Raw genomic sequence first — 19,043 nt, 5'->3', positions numbered from 1 at the left:
AAAGGAAGTCATAAATTATACGTTTAATTAAAAAACCCAACCCTAATGAAAGCTTTAGATCTGATAGTTTGTTCCTTCCTTGCTGTAACTGTTGATTTTATCAGCATCCTTTTATTTAAGCTTCATTAACCTTAGCAGTAGGGAAACTAAACATACCTAAACATTAACAGAGTTGCTTAATCTTGGCTTAAAATCTACAGATTTGAGTTAATGTGTAAGTGCATATAAATGCTCTTTATTGTATCCTGGGAAGATGCGTTTGGTTTGCTCAAATGCCATAACTGTCAAGTAATAACATCCTTGCCCCTGTTCTCTGTCAAAAGCCAGCTCTTCTGTTAATACCCAAGTCCTAAATCCGTAGTCTTCCCAGATTCCCCTCCCCCAACCCAGTGAGACCTCATCACTCGCAGTCTTGTACCTCCCAGAGCACACAGCTTGGACTTCTGTTTAGAGCTGCATTCGTCCTACTTGGTGCTACTTAAATGTCCGTGCCACTCTCCCCGTCTTACTCATGTCCCTTTATGGATTTGAACTTGGTGCTATTTTTTTTTCCTCCCCCAGTGCGTAGGACTATATATATTCAGTGCTCAGGAATGCTTATTATTATAAGTTGACTTGCTGTCTACTTCAGAGCCCAGACTAGGTTGGTCTATATCTGTATCTTGTGTCCTTAGTGTTTTTCTAGAACCCTCAACTTCCTGTTTCGTTGCAGAGCCATGACCAGGCGAAGGCAGTATGGAGAAGTTGCTAATCTTCTTCAGGGCGTAATGAATGTTCTGGAGCACTTCCACAAATATATGGGCATTCCACAGATCCGGCAGCTTTCTGAAAGGTAAAATCTCATTGGAGAAAATGATCTTCCCTTTTAAGAAAAGATGGTGCTAGGAGCTTAGAAAGTTCAGTGTGGAATCTCACTGTGGGAGGAGACTCAGAGGTCACCTGACCTGCCTCTCTCTGATGTAGATGTTCCCTCTGTGTCTACCCTACCAGCTCCTAACCATGTCATCTAAAGCTCCTTGTATCAGGTAGTTGCTGGCCTGTCTCATGGGAGTGGCTGCTGACGTCTCTCAGCTGCCCAGGGCTCCGTTTGTTAGGGAAACCCTTCTTGTTGTTGTTTCCTTGTAAAAAGTCAACACAATCCAGGACTCAGTGGCTGACGACAACAGTTGTTTCGCTCATGCAGTCCAGCCTGGCTGAGCAAGGACAGCTCATCTCTGCTCCTTGCAGCATCAGCCAGGGTGGCTCCAGGAGGGGCTGGAGGATCTACTGATTTACTCTCATGAGGGCAGATTGGTGCTTGCCATCGGCTGGGACCTCAGCTGGGTGGTCCTCCTAGCTGCCTGGGCTTCCCCCGGGTGAGGTGGTGCTGGGGCCCAGGAATGAGCACCCCCAAGATGCTCTAAGAACCAGGTCTTAGAAGTCACATAAAGTCACTTCTGTGGTCACCTGGCCTTCAGAATTCAAGAGGAAGGAACATGCCCGCCCCCACCCCCAATGGGAGGAGTGTCACAGTCACACTGGTACACAGAGCACTTGTGAGGAGAGACTGCTGTGGCAGATTTTGCAAATACAGCCTGCCCTTGAACTTCAGATGCAACAAAACGATGACTTAACCTCTTTAGATTTGTTCTTTCCCTCCTATTCTGTTGAGTTTTGACCCCAGATTTAGAGCCAATAGAAAGAAAGGCAGACGCTTAAAGAGAGAGTGGGGAATTTAATGCCTTGCCTGTTAAAAGTAGCAGCAGGAATGAAACTAATATGGAGACAGTCACCATTGATGGAGCCTAACCCTTTTTTTGCTACAAAGACGAAACAGAGAGGCCTGTACTCAGCAGGAAACATCCTTTTCAACTCTGCCTTCTGATAAGACCTAATGACTACAGGCCTTTTTTTCCCTCTAAGTGTCTTTATTTTTAATTATATAAGTAGTACACACATACATTTTCTTTATTTTTAAAAAAAGTCAATATACAGATGAAACTTAAGTCCTCTTTAGTGATACCTGGCATCCCACTGCTACCCATAGAGATAGTTACTATTATCAGTTTAATTCTCATCCTCTAGATTTTTTTTCTGTGCATTTAAATAAATCTTTAGTTTTAGATTGTGGGTTTATTTTGCTTTGTTTTGATTTAAATAAATGATCTCATACCATATGCTTCATTCTGAAACTTTCTTTTTGTTTTTAACTTAAGAGTGTGTTTTAGAGGTTTTACCACATCAGTGTATACAAACCTAACTCTTTCTCTTGAATTGATGCATAGAGTTCTGTAGTATAACATACCACAGATTATTTAACCATTTTCATATCACTAGACCATTTGTTTCTGATTTGAAAAATACACTCGTTCTTGCACATCTGCAATTTTTCTATGATAAATTCTGGGTAATAGGTCACGTGCATTTAAAATTTTAATAACTGCTGTTCCTTTGCCCTCCAAAGTGGCTAAATTTATTTATAGGACCATCTGAACAGTGTGTGAGTACCCGTTTCACCATATCTTCAACAACACTTGATTTGGTTAATTTTCCTTTTCATTTATCTGATAGATAAAAAATGGTACCTAATTCTTTCATTTTCATTTTTCTGGCAACTAGTGAGATTAGTTTGCTTTTCATTTGACTATTATTTATTTGCATTTCCTCTGTGAGATGCCAGTGTGTACCCTTTGCCCGTTTGTCTGTTGAGTTACTTGTGTGCTGTGCTTAGTCGCTTAGTTGTGTCTGACTCTTTGTGACCCCATGGACTGTTGCCTGCCAGGCTCCTCTGTTCATGGGGATTCTCCAGGCAAGAATACTGGAATGTGTTGCCATGCCCTCCTTCAGGGGATCTTCCCAGCCCAGGGATCCAACCCAGGTCTCCCGCATTGCAGGCGGATTCTTTACTGTCTAAGCCACCTTATCCCTTCCTTATTAATCTGTAGGAATTCTCTATGTGCTCTGGATACTAATCCTTTGTCAGATCTGGCAGATTTTTTTTTTTTTAATATTTATTTATTTTATTTGGCTTCGTCTGGTCTTAGTTGCATCATACAGGATCTTTTCTTGCAGTGCTCGGGCTTCAGTAAGTTGCCCCTCAGCATGTGAGATCTTAGTTCCCCAACCAGGGATCAAACCTGCATCTCCTGCATTGCTAGGCAGATTCTTAACCACTGGACCATCAGGGAAGTCCCAGATCTTGCCTGCAGAAACCATCTAGGTGTGTCACCTGTTTTCAATCCAGATCCTTGTCCTTTCAGTCTCTTCAATAGTAATTGGTTTATTCAAAGTACCTACTTTATCTCTTTAAAAACTGTATTGAAATATACATTGCATTAAAATTTTACCATTTTAATTATTTTTCACTGTACAATTTCATAGCATTAAGTATACATTCAGGCTTCCCCAGTGGCTCAGTGGTGAAGAATCTATCTGCAACGCAGGAGACGCATGTTCGATCCTTGGGTCGGGAAGATTCCCTGGAGGAGGGCATGGCAACCCATCCAGTATTCTTGCCTGGAGAATCCCATGGACAGAGGAGCTTGGCGGGCTACAGTCCACGGGGTCACAAAGAGTTGGACATGACTGAAGCAATTGAGCATGCAAGCACACATTCACATTGTCAAACAACCATTCCTTAAAGTTTTTGATTACCCCAGATAGAAGCTCTATATGCATTAAATAATAGCACTCATTACCTCTTTCCCACCTCTGGTCACCTCTGGTTACCTCTGGTCAATTTTCTGTCTGTGAATTTGCCTCTTCTGGGTACCTCATGTAGGTGGACTCAAACAATTTGTGTCCAGCGTATTTCAGTTAGCATGTTTTCAGATTTATCTGTGTTGTATCATTTATCAGAATTTTGTTCCTTTTTAAGGCTGAGTACTTCATTGTACGTAGAGACTACATTTTGTTTGTCCATTCATTTGTTGTTGGATATAAGTTGCTTTCACCTCATGGCTATTGTAGGATAGACAAAGGCAGTCTATCATCTGGCGTTCATTGTTGCCTGGAAAAAACCTGAAGGCCATCTCATTCTTACTCCTTTATAAGATAATCTTTTTCTTTTTTTTCATTTTTATTTTTTTCTGGAAGCATTTGAGATTTGGCAATGGGAGAATTAGGAATTTTACTAGGACATAGATCTCCTTTCATTCATGTTGCTTTGTACTTAATGGTATGGTTAATCTGAAGACTCTTGAGTTCCTTAAATTCTGAGACAGTATTCTCTTTTATTTCTCTTTGTGCCTGTCCTCTATGTTTTCTCTTTGTGGAATCCCTTGTACATGAGTATTGGAACTTCTGGATCTGCTGGTGTGTTCCTTAATTTTAAAAAATATATTTATTAATTTATTTGGCTGTTCCAGGTCTTAGTTGTGGCATGAGAATCTTTTAATTGGGACCCATGGGATCTTTAGCTGTGGCATGTGAGCTCTTAGATGCGGCATGTGGGATCTAGTTTCCTGACCAAAGATTGAAACCAGGCCCTCCTTTATTTTTTTTTAATGCTTTATATCTTTTTGTCCTGTTAAGCTGAATTCCTCAACTCAACTTTCCTTTTTAAATTTGTTCTTCAGTGGTGCCCATTCTGTTATTTGGCCTAGCTGTTGAGTTTTTATTTCAACAATCCAACTTTAATCTTCAGGGTATCTAGTTAATTCTTTCTTCATGGGCATAGTATCATCTTAAACCTCTCAGGGAACATAAATTATACAGGTTCTAAAGTTCTGAGTTGCCTGCTCTGTTTCTCTGCGCTCTGAGGTCTTCAGTTCGTTGAGTATAATGACTTTCTTGGTGTTCGCATGTTTGGTGATGTCTAGCAGAATGCTCGTTTTTGGCTGTGAGAGTCTCTGTCAGCCTGATCAGAGATGCTATCTTATTGCCCCCTGCTCACGAGGGGGTAGGCGGGATGTGCCACTGGGCTACATGTGCTGCAGACAGTGCTGCTCAGGTGAGGTGGGGCTGGAGCTGGGGGAGCCACGAGGGCGGCTGTGCTGGTGGCTGATCTGGGCCCATGAGTTCCTGATGTGCCTGTGTGTTGTCAGCCCTGTGGACTCTGCTGCGTTTCTCAGACCCACGGCCACTCCTGACCTGGTCGCTCAAGGACGGGGTGAGACCTGACGCTGGCTTAGTTATTTCTCTTGCAGGAGCCCAGCATTCCCCTGGTGGGTGCCGGGAGCCACCCTCCTGCTCCTGGTGTCCACTCCTCTTATGTCTTTCATCTTTTTAAAAATTTATTTGACTGTGCTGGGTCTTCATTGCAGCTCATGGGCTTTCTCTAACTGTGACGAGTGGGGGCTACTCTAGTTATAGCGTGTAGGTTTCTCATTGTAGTGGCTTCCCTTATTGCGGAGCATAGACTGTAGGCATTCGGGCTCAGCAATTGCAGCTCCCAGGCTTCAGCAAGCCGCAGGCTTAGTCACCACAGGGCATGTGGGATCTTCTTGGACCAAGGATCAAACCGGTGTCCCCTGCATTGTGCAGGGCTGATGCTTAACCACTGGACCACCAGGGAAGCCCGTGTCCTTCATATTTGAGAAACCATTTTGGCAGAGGTTTCCTTCTTCAGTCCTGTCCTACCAGAGTTTCTAGTCTACCTCTCCTTTTCTTGCCCAATTCTGGATTCTTATTAAACTCTTTTCATTATTTCAGAGGATCTGGGGCAGGAAGGGGAGGGGTTATACCTCGTGCTCAGGGTGCCATCTTAGATTGGAAATGCCAAGGAACTGTTAAGGAGTGTCGGAACAGAGCTTGGCAAAATACTTGGGAAATCACCACCCTTTCCTTTCTCCTTCCTAATCCCATCACACTCAGAACTGGCTGATTGCCCTATTAACGTGGGGATGTGAAGCAGCCAAGAGAGCAGACAAACGGGACCTTATGAGCTGCAGGAAAGACGGAAGCTCAGATGGAGAAGGCAGAGTTGCTCTGTTGGGTGGTGGGGGTGGGGGGGTGGGTGGGGGAGACAGCATCACTGCCTCTCACCCTCCTGATAATCCAGAGTTGATCTCTTTTCCCATTCACTTATTCTTCTCTTTGTTTATCTAACAGATACCACACACTTTCTAGATCCCAGGCCCTGTGCTGGAGTCCTGAGGGCACGAGGTGATAAACACATACTCTTTGCCTTCAAAGAGCTTGCCATTATTGTGAGAGAAACACTGATAGAGATGGATATAACAGAACTAGTCCATGCTGTCTGGGGACAGCAGGGTCTCAGAAGAGGGACTGAGAGACTCATTCTTCAGGGGCTGAGGGTAGGGGTCAAGAAGTATTAAATTTTAATCTGACCTTAAAAGAATGGGTAAGATCTGGGGACTTCCCTGACAGTCCAGTGGCTAAGACACTATGCTTTCATTGCAGGAAGTGCGGGTTTGATCCCTGGTTAAGGAACTAAGATCCCACATGGCATAGGGTGTGGCCGAAACAAAAGGTAGGACCTTACTACCAAGACAAGAAGAGAGAGGAGGGAAAGAAGCGAGTGGAGAGTGAAAGTCTGTCTCAGTAGGCAGAGTCAGATCATAGATGCCTTGCTAAAGAATCTGCTCTACATTCGTTTTGTGGACAACGAAAGATTTTAAGCAGGAAGAGACATGGTCTTATTTGTATTTTGTAAAAGTCTTGTCAGTTATAGTTATGAGAGACTGGAGGTTGGGGCTATGTTCTGGATTAGAAAAAGATCATTCCATGACAGCGACCATGCAGTCGAGGAGGTTGCATGATTGCATGGGATAGGCACTGCTGATGGCAGGAACGTGGTAGAACTGAATTTTATTTATATTATAAGAAAGCATATAGGGAAAAACAAGAGAATGCACTCTTTGAGGATTTCTTGCCTTTTAATTTTTTTTTCCCAAAGAAGTTATTTTATAAATTGCAGAAACTTTGTGATCACTGCTGTAATGACACTCCCCTTAAAAGATAACTTTCTATCAGTATAGTTCGGTGCTCCAGCTATTCATTATCATGTAGGATTGCTGTAAACACAGGAGGATTTACTTTTCTTTTTGTTCATTTCACAACTTCTATTTGCAAAAAAAAAAAAAATTGTTGATTAATAGAGAATAAGTGCTATTAAGTAACACTAAAATTAACGGAAGGGAAGGAATCGGTTGTTTCCAGTGCCTGGACTACAGTTCTTTTTCAGGAGGTACTAAAAGTTTGAGGAAAGTCCAGACTTCTTATTTTTAGCATCGTTTCTGGTGAATTTTCCTCCCTTATGTTTACATAGTGATGGTAGAACCATCTGGAAGTGATAGAAATAGCTTGTTTGTTTGGGGAGAGGGGGGACGGCGGGAGCCTTACACCCTGTGCACTGCTTCAGTGCCTCTAACTTCAGAGCTTGCTGTCTGTAGACTGCGGAAGTCACAGGAAAGCCTGTGTTCTCACATCTTTGCCTGCACATTTGAAATACGAAGTTCATGGACGTCAATTTGGATACAGCTGTTTCTTCCAACTACCCTTCTGGAAAATGCTTAAACGTTAATGTAGCGTTGAAGGAAAGTTTTTTTTTTTTCCTTTAATGTCATCTTTACATTTCAAATCCTCCTGGCTTAAGAATATCTGAGAAAGCCAATGTGTCTAGTAATCAGTCAGTATTTCCTGAGGAAAAATGGAAGGTTCAGGCGTTCTCTTGAAACCCATGAAACCTTCTAACTGAAACATATTTTTCAGAGCTATTTCTAACCTCTTCCGCATGAGAGGTACTTGGCAGATTGAGGGAATCACTTGGCATAGTGGTCAAAGAAATTAAAGTGGAGGATGAAAAGGCCTAGCTAGTCAACTAACTATATATACTTCAATAAAAATTTTTACATAAAGAAAGAAAAAGGAAGAAAGAAAGAAAAGGCCCAGCTGGCTGTATGACTATGACCAGATTCTTTCTGAAAGGATATTAAGTTTCAAAAGCATGCATTTTGAAAGCGTAAGAGTTGTACTTGATGATATCAAAGTGTCCCACTGAGTCACTCTAAGATTCTGGGTTGAGATTCTGTCTCCTTGGAACTGGAGTTTCTGACTAATCAGACTGACTAATCATTCTGTCCGGTACAGACACTCTATTTTGGGAGGTGAGTTTATTGCAAATTACTGAGGGTACTTTCTCTGGGACAGTCATGCACCGGGTATTGGAAGCATCAGGGTTATTTTGTCCATAAATGTCTAAATGGTTTTCATACTTCGTGGTCTCTCTGCTGCCATCCCTCTGGTGAAATCTGATAGCACATTTAGTCAAGGGTGCTTTTTAAAAAAATATTTATTTATTTATGACTGCACGAGGTCTTAGTTGTGGCGCTCGAGCTTTCTTCTCTCCACTCGTGGTGCATATAGCTCAGTAGTTGAGTCGCATCCGCTTAGTCGCCCGTTAACCACTGGACCACCAGGGAAGTCCCATGGGAAGGGCGCCTTTGAACAACCCTTGGTCACAAGGTGTGGAGGATGCCAGGAGGCAGCTGGTTGACCATCGTTTCCGGCATAGCACAGGGGATCTCTCATTTGCTAAGGGTGGTCAGCACTGAGTTGTCACCACCTAACCAGGTCAAGCTTATTTGGATCCGGGAGAAATTGTCATTTCCCCTGTTCTCTATTAGTTGTAGGTTGACTTTCATAAGGATGACTAGTAAGTCTTGGTAGCTGAACTTATGTGTGTCCTCTGCTAACAGAGTCTACTGCTCCATCTCTTCACAGTAAGAGCTTATTTTTTTTATGGTTGGAAGAGGAAGGAGTTTGAAGGAATGAGGTCAAAGATGTGGATTTTTTTCAGTGTGTTTGACGTATTTGTGGGATCTTGCTCAGGCAACTTACTGTAAAGACCACTATTTACATCTTATCCTACAAGTGCATGAATCAGGGTTTGGGTTTCTAGATACCATCATTACTGTCACTAAGGGGAATGATTTCTCTTTCATCTGAGTCACTGTTAGACACTTCAGAAACTACACTTGGAAACATGCAAAAGCTGATTATTCTGCTCCAATGTTCATTAAACATCTGACTTGCAGTCACCAGTAAGGATGGATGCAGTTGCCAGCTAGAGCTGTAAGATGGGTGTTGTGGAGTAATCAGATAATAATAGTACTGAGAGGCATCTAGTCCAGGCCTCCATCCTCACCCTCTTATTTCACAACCATTCTTAGTTGTGGCCCACATGAGGGAAATGGCTTAATTAGGAGTATACCTAGCTCACTAGTTGCACAGCTAAGTCTAGACTGTTTCAAGAAGTAACCTTGGAAATGGACTGTAGAAGAACACAAGGGGGTCTGCAGATCACAGGCTGATATGCCCTTATAGGCTCTGGTTGTCTTTGCAGGCACCCCAATTTCTGTTTTTTAAATATTCTATTGAAGTATAGTAGAGTTGAAGTATAGTGTAGTTGAAGTATAGTATAGTTGACTTACACTGTTGTGTTAACTTCTGCTATATTGCAAAGTGACTCAGTTATACACATATGTACATTCTTCTTTATGTTCTTTTCCGTTGTGGTTTACCCCAGGAGACTGGATGACGTTCCCTGTGCTATTCAGTAGGACCTTGCTGTTTATCCATTTTAAGCATAACAGTTTGCACCTATTGCTCCCAGACTCTCAGTCCATCCCTCCCCTTCCTCCCTCCACTTTGGCAACCACAGGTCTGTTCTCTGTGAGTCTGTTTCTGTTCCGCAGATAATTTCATTTGTGTCACATTTTGGATTCCACATATAAGAAATAACATATGGTATTTGTCTTTCTCTTTCTGACTTACTTCACTTAGTGTGATAATCTCTAGATCCATCCATATTGCCTTAGGCACCCCAATTTCAAATCTGGTTAAAAATGTGGGGCTAGGGGATGGCGGAGTAGGAAGGGTGACAGAGGCAGAGCTGGGACCATCACATCACCGAGACACTCAGGAGCCCTGAGAATAAGACTGTGACTTTTCAACCAGGATGGAACTTCCCCTCCAGGAGTGAGTGTGGCTTAGGGGGGAACCTGTGCTGTCCGTGGCTGCCAAGAGGAGAGAGAAGGAGCAGAGGGGCCTGCAAGCTCTGTCTTGTGACCTGGCACCACGGGAGTCGGTCTGTCTGGCCCATTATGTGGAGTCATAAGACCTCAGAGGTAATGGTTTTACAAAAGCATCTTCTCTCTTGTCAGAGCTCATACTCAAGGAATGTTTCCTGTGGTACGCTGGGCAAGTGTAGATGAATGACATTTTAATGTCATTAGATTCTAACGTATGGGCTACTTGGGTGACAACCTTATCTCTCTCATTTCTCATCCCCTCAGAAAGTAACTAAAAGAGGCTGCAAACCCACCTATAAGAGTAGTTTTAAGTTTTGAAGATAGTGGAAAAACCCTGGAAAGTATTTGGAATAAGGCATAATTATAACTATGCCACAGAAAAACCAGACCATTTTGGGTCCTGACTATCCCCTCATTTAAAAAAAAAAATCTCTGTAGGTTGCCAGGCACAGCCTAGTAGCCAAAGAAATTGTGGTTTTGAGCTGTTCACTATTTCTAGAAACTTCATAAAGTTAATTCCAGAGTAACAGGGTGGAGACCAAAAAAGGAAGAACATTATTTTATGGTGCTTTTAGTGAAGATAAAAGATTTGCCTCAGGCTCAGGACAAGTCCAGCTGTGAGGATGGTGGGCAGGAGGGACTCAACTCCCTGGGATGGGGGAGGGTGAGCTGGTGGCAGGCGGCTGACCCAGAGCTCCTCTCCCATCCTGGCTGCTTCTCCTTTCCCTTCTTCCCTCTCAGCTAAGCACTATTTCTTGAGCCCTCATTTCCATGAAAACCACCCGGTTCAGTTCCAGCCTACCCTTTCAAACTCATTCCAGTGTGACTCAGCCTTCATCCTCACCATCTCCCGAGCGAACTTAAGTCTTCATTCAGTGACCTTCACACTCAAATAGCAGTTCATTTTATCATTTGATCTTTTTACTTTAGAAAACAGTATTTTGGTTCACTTGTTAAAACCTAGAACCTTGATGTTGATTTCCAGGTTGAAAAAAAACAGCAATACTGAAGCAGTTCAAAACCCGCCTCCCATCCTGTTCTCCAAGGAACGGCAGAGTAATTATACCAGTAACCCGAAGTGGATTTATATTTGACTTGGGCATTAGTATATAGCATCTTCCTGCAGTGTAACTACCCCAGTGACATTTTGCAAAGACTGACATATACTACCTCACGAGCGCTGAGCGGTGGCCTAGGAGAGCTTTAGGATATAGAAAGAATCTCTGTGTGTGCATGCTCAGTTGTGTCCAACTCTGTGACCCTGTGGACTGTAACCCACCAGTCTCCTCTGTCCATGGAATTTTCCAGGCAAGAATACTGGAGTGGGTTGCCATTCCCTTCTCCAGGCGAACTTCCTGACCCAGGGATTGAACCCGTGACTCTTGTGTCTCTGGCATTGCAGGCGAATTCTTTGCCACTGAGCCATTGGGGAAGCTGATGTCGTCATAAACCTGCTGTTAACTAGTGTGTGACCTATCGTATCTAGCCACCACTTCTGCTTCCTGGATGATCCCTGAAGACTTCAGCAGTCGTAACCTCTATGGATCCATGCACAGATATTTATAGACATTTGAAAATTATGCCAGGCAATGATACGTTATCTTTTCCCTACAGAGTGAAGGCGGCCCAGACTGAGTTAGGACAGCAAATCCTGGCAGATTTTGAAGAAGCTTTTCCTTCCCAGGGCACCAAGGTATTGTTTTGCATTTTCCCTTCAATCTTTGAATTTCTTACCATATTCTGGCCTGATTCACACTCACCGTAACTACGATTCACTTACTATTTCAAATGCAGTTACTGGAAGCCATAAAGTCTGTGTGCTAAAGATTCAGGGTAATGGACCATCCTTGATTTTAAATATCCCGAAGCAATATCAGTCAGCTCCTCATCTGTGTCCTCACAGCATCCACAGTGAGGATTTGTTTTGATTTCATTTAACGTGTGTCAAACCCAATATGTTGTCTGCCTGGGGAATTACCTTTTTTCTCTTGGTTACTTTGTTTGTTTGTTTAATTTTTTTTTTTTCAAACCACAGTGTTTTTTTTAGGATTGTTATATAACTTTTTGGTTTCAATTTGGTGAAGAGACAGTGGAGAAGAACTGTACTTAGGCTTAAAGTAACTCTTGGAGTGACAGTTAGGAGACTCACTTGTAATGGTCCGAGTCCTGTTGTTGGGATGAATCCCTTCAGCTCTCACTGGTAGCCTGGCTGTTTGTGTTGTGTCTGCAAAGCCCACAGTAATTTCACTCGTGAGCTATTGGTTACACTTCTCATGTAACAAGCTTTGCCTCATTTGGCCGTCATCGTGCCAGGGTAACTCCTTTTAGCTCCATCCTTCAAATTGTAGCAGACATAATCTTAATGCTTTGCATGTGTTGGGGAGAGAAGAACCCTTAGAAGCTTTTTTCTCCTCTATTATTTGAGCTATTTCAGGAGCAAGAACTGTGCGGCTCAGAAATGACCTGAAGCACACACTGGCAGGCAGCGCTTGGTGGATGGAGGTGGGGGATATATGTCTGTTTGCCGAGCCAAGGAATGTTTCCTGGATCCGCTCTATAATTCAATAACTGGAAATATCTTAATCGTTGTTCTTTGTGCCTCATAAAAGAGACTTAGGAAGTAGGTGGGGGTCACTGCCCCAGCTTTGTTGATTACCTCCTATAGGAAACCTGCCTCTGGTTTTCATGTCTGCATATAGTCTAGCTGTCTTCTAGAAATTAGATATTTTATTCATAAAGCATGTTCCTTTGTGGACTTCATCTTTCTTTTCCATTTGCTGTAACTGTGGGGAGTGGGTATCAGAAAACAGTCCTGTAAAAAGGGATAGTAAGAGATTCACAAGTTATAAGCACTAGGGTCTGCTTTACTCTACTCTGCTATTGACCCTGGTTTTAAGAAGTTTTAGAAAGATGCAGATGAAGCCCAGCTTTATCATTTAGGAAAATATAACATTGACCTACATTATAACTTTTTCTCAGACCCCACGAGGAAAATGAGGTGAAAATGGCTTTCTTTAACAACTTGTTTCCCTTTTCTCTGGCTAGATGACTTGATGTTTCTCTAAGAGTTTTCTTTTTTCCTTCTGAGTGACTATTGACCTCTCTTAAAGGCTTTTGTGTTTCTAATACTGCTTCACAAATGTAAATCAAGGTTTTTTAAAAAAGGTATCCAAGGTTACTGTGAAGTCCTTTATAAATGAAAAAATCTGAACCCATGGGCCCGTAGATTTTGGCTTTCATGACTTCTCTGTCAGATCAAACATTTTCATCCAGAAGCCAGAGTTGAGCAGTCAGAATTCTCAGGGGATGACAGAGTAGCCACTCAGCATGGAGCATAGTCAGCATTTAACAGTTTAGTTAGTTCTTGGGCAGCCTAAGTGACACTTAAGAAACTCTTGAACTTCAGTTGAGATGGATAAATTAGAATTGATTTTTTAAAATCATAAAGATTTGGAAGACCCTTAATCATCACCTAGTTAAAATGCATTATTTTTTTTCCAATTATTTTTCAGATGAGTGTCAATAACTGTGCCAAAGTTATGCGGCTATTTAGCCAAGCCACGAGCCGATGCCAAGCGTTCTGTAGTCCACTCAGCCAGCCATGTTCCTTCAGTGAGTTACTGAAGTTCGAGGAGGCTGAGTTGCCTTCAGTGATAGAAAAGACCTTCCCATCCTCATGTATCAGTACAGCCCTTTGATAGTCTTCTGCTATTTTTTTTCAGGTCAGGGCGCCAATATCATAATATAATTTGGCTGCCTGTCTGCGTAGTTGACCATCAGTGGGGCAAGGATGGTGGATGGAACCTGGATTTAGGTTTTAAATGCCAGCATGCTGTTTGGCATAAATACAGCAATTTGAGAACAGGAATCCAAGGTTAGAATCAGAGGAAAGTGGCACGTGTGGCATCAGACTGGTGTCATTCTGACTTTTAGGGCCCTTCAGGAAGGTGATTTCAGTTCAGAAAGCAAAAGTTCCTACCATCATTGCTGGCCCTGTTTCCAGGATGTCTCATTGTTGATTCACGGAATAGCTTTTATATTGGCTACTACAGACTAACTTAATGGTTCTTTCATTGAGGAACAAGTAATTCAAATATTCATCCACAGCAGAAGAATGAGTGTCAGGGGAGTGGAAGTAATAACAACATCATGAGTAGAACAAGAAGCAGCAGCTGTCAGAGGCCATAAGATTTAAAGGTTGTTTCTGGCTTTTGAACTGGTGTGTGTGCTGTGTGTTTTACCAGAGGCCAGGAGGACCCAGCAACGTTCTACGAGATGCATGTCAGGTTGCTAATATCTTGGACCCCAGAATCAAACAGGAAATCATCAAAAAGTTTATTAAACAGCATCTGTCAGAGTACCTAGTACTTTTTCAAGAAAATCAAGATGTAAGTATTGACCAAATGAGCTCAGATGTCACATTTGATTTGTACTAAAAATTGATTGCTCTCAAGTCTATGATTTATATTTTATTAGTATTACTGTCTTAAAATGTTGGTTGTTAAACCCTGATTCTTGGGGCTGACTGTACAGTCCAGTGATTATTAACCATTTTGGGGTCCCTGATCCTTTGGAGAAATGGATCAAGAGCTAGAGATCTTCTCTGCAAAAATGCACCTATGCATAAAACCTTGCATACAGTTTCAGGAAATTTATAGACCCCTGAAGCCCAATCATAGCCCCCGGGTTAAGAACCTCTGTATCAAGTAAAAAAAGTAACCTAGACTCTTTAAAATCATGAGAAATAGATTGGTTGTGTTTTTCTTACTTCTGTGTTTTTGCTTATTTCCTTCAACTGTCAATACTACTTCTCAGTGCTGGGGTAGATTTTATTCCCTGCTTCCCCCAGGTTGCCTGGCTGGACAAAATCGACCGTCGCTATGCCTGGATCAAACGCCAGCTCGTGGACTACGAGGAGAAATATGGCCGAATGTTCCCACGTGAGTGGTACATGGCGGAGAGAATTGCTGTAGAATTTTGCCACATCACAAGGTAGTTACCAACTCTCTACTGATTTGGGTATTGATTGATATCAGTTGATTAAAGCCCAACCCCCCAGTCTCTATGGGTTCCTATGGCTTTGGAACCACTTCCACCTGTTTTTATTTTATTTTATTTTATTTTATTTTATTTATTTATTTTTTTCACCTGTTTTTAAAAATTGGTTTGAGAATCATGATTTTCAGGAGAATGTCTTCAGCTGTGCTGGAGTCTCTTCAGAAGACTCCATTCCTGTTGAAAGTTAGATTTCGTTGGTATATATCTAAAACTGAGTCCCTGACTCCAGCTGTAGCTGTATTCCACCTTCACCATCTTCAGAGTTCCAGCCCTAGAGGAGAGAGCGTTATGTGAAGAGGGGGTAAACACTTGGTAGGGAAAAATGGAAAAGGGTACATGAGTGCCCTGGGCCAGCAGGCTGTAGCCAGAGCACTTGTTTGTATGTCTGTTCTGCCTAAAGAGTGATATACACACCACACAGCAGCGCAGTCTGCTCTTATCTTTGTTCTAGGACTTCCCCATAGCCTTGCCCTACCTTGAACGGCCTGCCTTCTTAGCCATCCGAAAGCACATCAGCCAGATTTCCCTGTAGTGATTCATTGCCCCACGTTTTCCCGTGTGTCTGTGTCACACATATCAGTGTGCAGCGAATGTACATCCATCATCGTTCGGCTTTTCTGACATGCTAGGTAGATGGTTCCAGAGGGACAGGGCTGTGTCTACTCCAGTGACATAGTACACACTCAGGAAATAGTTGTTGAGCAGATTTCCCACCCCTAACCCAGTGTTTATAGTCTTTGGATCGTTAATCACTTTGGTATCTGAGTGTTCTGAGCCTTTTAGAGACCTTCTCCCATTCCTCCTGTCTTCGGTTCCATGAGCCATAGCCCAGGGCCAGATAGTCCCTTTAGATCAAGAATTAAAGCCCAAGAAGTATAGATCAGTGTGACAGAGCTAAAGCTGGAATCTACAGAGGCCCTCTGACGAGTGCACAGTCACATTAACCCCAGTTAATGTTTTAAGAAGTCCCATATGTATGCATAACTCAGCCACCTTAGAGTAATTCATGGTAATCATCTCTCTTAAAATTGGGGAGTACAGTCAAGCTGTATGCTTTAAGAGCACATCATAGGGGGCAGGGATTCATTAAGAGATATTGGCTGTTGATTTTGTTTGTTTGTTTTTAACTAGGCTTTATTTTTTAAGTTAGTTATTTGTGACTGTGCTGAGTCTTCATGGCTGTGCGTGGGCTTTCTCTATTTGGGGTGAGCAGGGCTACTGTCTACCTGTGGCACACTGGTTTCTCATTGCATTGACTCCTCTTGTTGCAGAGCCCGGGCTCTAGAATGCACATGTAGGCTTTATTTTTTAAAGCAGATTTATGTTCACAGCAAGATCGACAAGAAGATTCCCATATGCCCTCTGCCCTCCCCTGCATCCACAGAGGCCTCCGCCATCATCAGCATCCCCAAACCAGAGTGTATACAGGTTACAGTTGCTGAACTTACCTTGATACCTCATTGCTACCCAGAGTCCCTAGTTTACATTAGGGTCACCCTTGGCGCTTTACATTCTGTGTGATGGTGGTTTTCAGAAACACACTTGTTGCTGGATTTAGATGACCTTATTGATTCAAGGTTGATTGTGGTTGTCACTTTCTAAGTCCTGATTAGCAAAGAAAGAGTGCATTGCTTGAGAGATCGATAACTAATTCACTTTGGCCCCTAGTTCAGTGTCTTGAAAAATGCATTTTCTGTGAAAAACGAAGTCCACAGGAGAGTGAGTATACACAAAAGCCAACACACGTGCTGTTGTGTCAGCTAATGGCAGTGCTGCTGCCAAGCTTTCATTGTTCGAATTTTGGCTAAAAGCCTGTAGGTACATAATTCTCAAATTAAGAGGCTCTTTGAGAACTCTTATGTGACTGCTCCCTTACAATGTAGCATTCTGAGGTAGGACACTTGAGTGGCCTGTAAGCATCACAGGCAGGAAACACCCAGATGGGTACCTGTCACTTTTTACAAGGGGATCAACTCCCATCTCTCTCATCTCTACCCAGGGGTCCTGCTTTCTGATTGAAAAGATGGTTATTGAGCTATCTGGAAGAGGGAGGGCTTTATGATTCAGTAATTAATGACCTGTAAAATTATATAGGATATATGCATTTTTAAATATACCGAGTAAATGTTTCATATATACTATTAACAAGTGAATGGAAATTTTAAAAATAATAAAAATTGTAGTAGCTGTGTAAGCAAATTGATATCCATTATCTTTGATTTTATTTTTTTTGGACTGGTGGATAATTTCACCTTAAAATTCTTATTATTTATTTATTTAGGCTGCATGGCTTATGAGATCTTAGTTCCCCCACCAGGGATTGAACCCAGGCCCTTGGCAGCAAGATTGCAGAGTCTTCACTGCTGGACTGCAGGGAAAGTCCCTAAAATTCTTATTTAGAATATGTGTTTCTATTCCCTGAGCATTAAACTTAGTTGGTGATAGACTTCAGGTTTTGAAATGACTGCATGCTTTGTTTTTTTTTAAGTATAAGCTAAAGACACTTACTTTGTCCTGTCTTGAATGATCAGTTTGTTCGACAGCATTCTTCTCTCTTTAATTTTAAGGACAGAACTTGCCAAGATCATGCGTACAAGAGCTAAGGAAATTGAAGTGAAATTGCTTCTCTTTGCTATTCAAAGAACGACTAACTTTGAGGGGTTTCTTGCAAAGCGTTTTTCCGGGTGCACCCTGACGGATGGAACGCTGGTAAGACTGTCCTAAGGGACTCCAGACCCGGGCATTGGAGGCCTGGGCGGGTGAGCTCGCTTTTGAAGTCTTTTACAGTTTGGTGTTTCCATCTATCAGCTCAAGTGCTTAATCCCCCATCCCAAGGATTTAGTTGAATTCATGCAAATAGTCATACAGAACACTCTATATAGCTTTATCATTTGTCTATTATGCAGTACTTCATGTTTTTAGAATGTCTTGTCATCATTTTATCAAGGGATCGGCCCCATTTTAAGCCTAGTAATTCTGTGAGTCACAGAGTCCTCACTAACTCAGTCACAAATACCTTATTATTTTATCAACTCTTGAGTTTTGTTATAATGAAGATGTGTTTAGAGGAAGATGTAACCCCCAAAAACGTGAACTGCAACCTTAAAAGCAGAAAACGGTGGAGATTTCTATAACGTCCATCACTGACCTTAAGTGAAATATGGTATATTCACACTGTGGAATAGATAGAGCAGTTTCAGAGTAGTTGAGTGAGGAATAGATGTAGATATGCTGTCATAGGAAGAAAACCTCTCACATATATAGGTGCAAAACATAAGCTATAGCCCAGTGGTGGTGATTTAGTCGCTAGGTCATGTCCAGCTCTTTGCGACCCCATGAACTGGAGCTGCCTGGCTCCTCTGTCCATCGGTTTTCCAGGCAAGAATACTGGAGTGGGATGCCATTTCCTTCTCCAAGGGGTCTTCCCGAACCAGGGATCTCCTGCATTGCAGGCAGATTCTTTACCAACTGAGCCACACAGCCCAGTACATATAGTAGAATTCCATTCGTGGAAGAAGCATGTTTATATATATATAAATAGGTAAGAAAAAGATCTGGAAATGATAACAGTGGATGTCTGCTTGTTTCTCAGGGCAGCCGGCATCTCTCCACTCTTACCCACTGCCAGGGTCATGCTCCCAGACTGCAGCCTTCTGTCTCCTGGGGGTACTATGCTCTGCGATGTTGTTCCCCGTCACTAGGAACCCCTGAACCTTTCCCACCAATCCGTTCCTTTTTGGACTTCTGTCTTTGAAATTCTTTGGCATAATCCATTTACAAATGCCTCCTCCAGTTGTTCAGCTGTTGCCTGCCTCTCCTATCTAGTTTGCAGAGTTTCAGATTACAAAAAATCCTGCTAAACCATGAGCTTTTTTTTTTTTTTTAAGTGGACCATTTTTAAAGGCTTTATTGAATTTGTTACAGTATTGTTTCTGTTTCATTTTTTGGTTTTTTGGCTGTGAGACATGTGGGATCTTAGTTCTCCAACTAGGAATCGAACCTGCACCCCCT

The 19,043-nt window shown here is 42.3% G+C and overlaps 1 protein-coding gene across 1 annotated transcript in view; it reads left to right on the top strand.

Moving 5' to 3' along the window:
• Positions 1-19,043, top strand: part of VPS53 (VPS53 subunit of GARP complex) — a 125,178-nt gene that overhangs the window by 35,045 nt on the left and 71,090 nt on the right. Inside the window, exons 8-12 of the mRNA XM_065908851.1 lie at positions 713-832; positions 11,589-11,667; positions 14,219-14,362; positions 14,824-14,966; positions 17,600-17,741. Of these exons, the coding sequence (XP_065764923.1) occupies positions 713-832; positions 11,589-11,667; positions 14,219-14,362; positions 14,824-14,966; positions 17,600-17,741 (628 nt within the window). The remainder of the gene's footprint in view (positions 1-712; positions 833-11,588; positions 11,668-14,218; positions 14,363-14,823; positions 14,967-17,599; positions 17,742-19,043) is intronic.

This window comes from Muntiacus reevesi, chromosome 18, assembly GCF_963930625.1.
Source record: "Muntiacus reevesi chromosome 18, mMunRee1.1, whole genome shotgun sequence".
Classification (NCBI taxonomy): Eukaryota; Metazoa; Chordata; class Mammalia; order Artiodactyla; family Cervidae; genus Muntiacus; species Muntiacus reevesi.
The sequence above is the reverse complement of the archived record's forward strand: the minus strand, read 5'-3'. Positions and strand labels throughout refer to the sequence as shown.